This window comes from Eimeria tenella, genomic scaffold, assembly GCF_000499545.2.
Source record: "Eimeria tenella Houghton genomic scaffold, Eth_scaff2106, whole genome shotgun sequence".
NCBI lineage: Eukaryota > Apicomplexa > Conoidasida > Eucoccidiorida > Eimeriidae > Eimeria > Eimeria tenella.
Genome location: NW_013541954.1, coordinates 1 through 1,017, shown reverse-complemented (window position 1 = coordinate 1,017; position 1,017 = coordinate 1). Strand labels below are relative to the sequence as shown.

The 1,017-nt window shown below is 61.1% G+C and overlaps 1 protein-coding gene across 1 annotated transcript in view; it reads right to left on the bottom strand.

Moving 5' to 3' along the window:
- ETH_00038565 (uncharacterized protein) overlaps positions 1 to 892 on the bottom strand; it is a gene marked incomplete at both ends in the record, with an annotated part of 2,091 nt that extends 1,199 nt beyond the window's left edge. The window contains one exon of the mRNA XM_013374539.1: positions 3 to 892. Coding sequence (XP_013229993.1) covers positions 3 to 892 — 890 coding nt within the window. The remainder of the gene's footprint in view (positions 1 to 2) is intronic.
- Positions 893 to 1,017: the final 125 nt, after the last annotated feature.

Below are 1,017 nucleotides of genomic sequence, written 5' to 3'. Positions count from 1 at the left end.
TGCCGCGGTCGCCGTTGCTGCTGCCTGTGCTGCTGCTGCGGCGACCTACCGACGTGCTGGGGTCGTTGGACTGCTGCTGCTCCTTTCGCTGCTGCTGCTGCTGCTGTTGCTGCTGCTGCTGCTGCTGCTCTAGCCTGGGCTGCTTCCTCTGTGGCGCCTCTTCCTCATTTTGTTCTTCCATTTCATCTTCGGAGTCCCAGCCGTCCTCCAGCGACTCCTCCTCGTCCTGCTGCTGCTGCTGCTGCTGCAGCTGCTGCAGCAGCAGCCGCAGCTCCATAACAGCAGCACTAAACTGAAATGCATCATCTGTCTCTAGCTGCGGATGCACTACGCAGCGAACCCGCAGCAGATGCAGCAAATCTACCAGCTCTTGGCTGAGCTCCGCTGCTCCGCTGCTGCTGCTGCTGCTGCTTCTGCTATTCGCACCGCCCTCACCTGCAGGTTCCTGCTGCTCTTGCTGCTGCTGCTGCTGCGGTTGCTGCTGCGCTGCAATTTCCGCACGCATCATAGCCGCAGCAGCAGCTTCCGCCACGTCCTGTGCTGCTGCAGCGTTGGCTCGCTGCTGCAGCAAGCTGCTGCTGCTTCTGCTGCTGTAGCAGCTGGAGTTGCTGCTGTGCAGCGGGAAGGCGGACGCAGCAAGCTCCTGCTGCAGGCGCTGCTGCTGCTGCTGCTTGCGGGCGTCCGCGAGTCTGAGGAAGGCCTCTGCCTTCTCCTGCTGCTGCTGCTGCTGCTGCTGCAGCAGCGGCAGCACGCGCTCCTTGAAAAGAGAAGACACAGCCTGTCTTCCCTGGGGATCTGAATATGCGAGATCTGAGGAAGCAGCAGCAACAAGAGCCCCAAAGAAAGGTCTGCTGCTGCTGCTGCTGCTGCTGCTGAAATAGGCACCCCACATCTGCTGCAGCAGCCGCACAGCCTTCGCATACTTTCCTTTGCTGCGGAAGTGTTTTTCTATGAGATCGCGCAGGGCCCTCTGTACAGACACCCCAGCTTTTGCTGCTGCTGCTGCTGCTGCTGGCC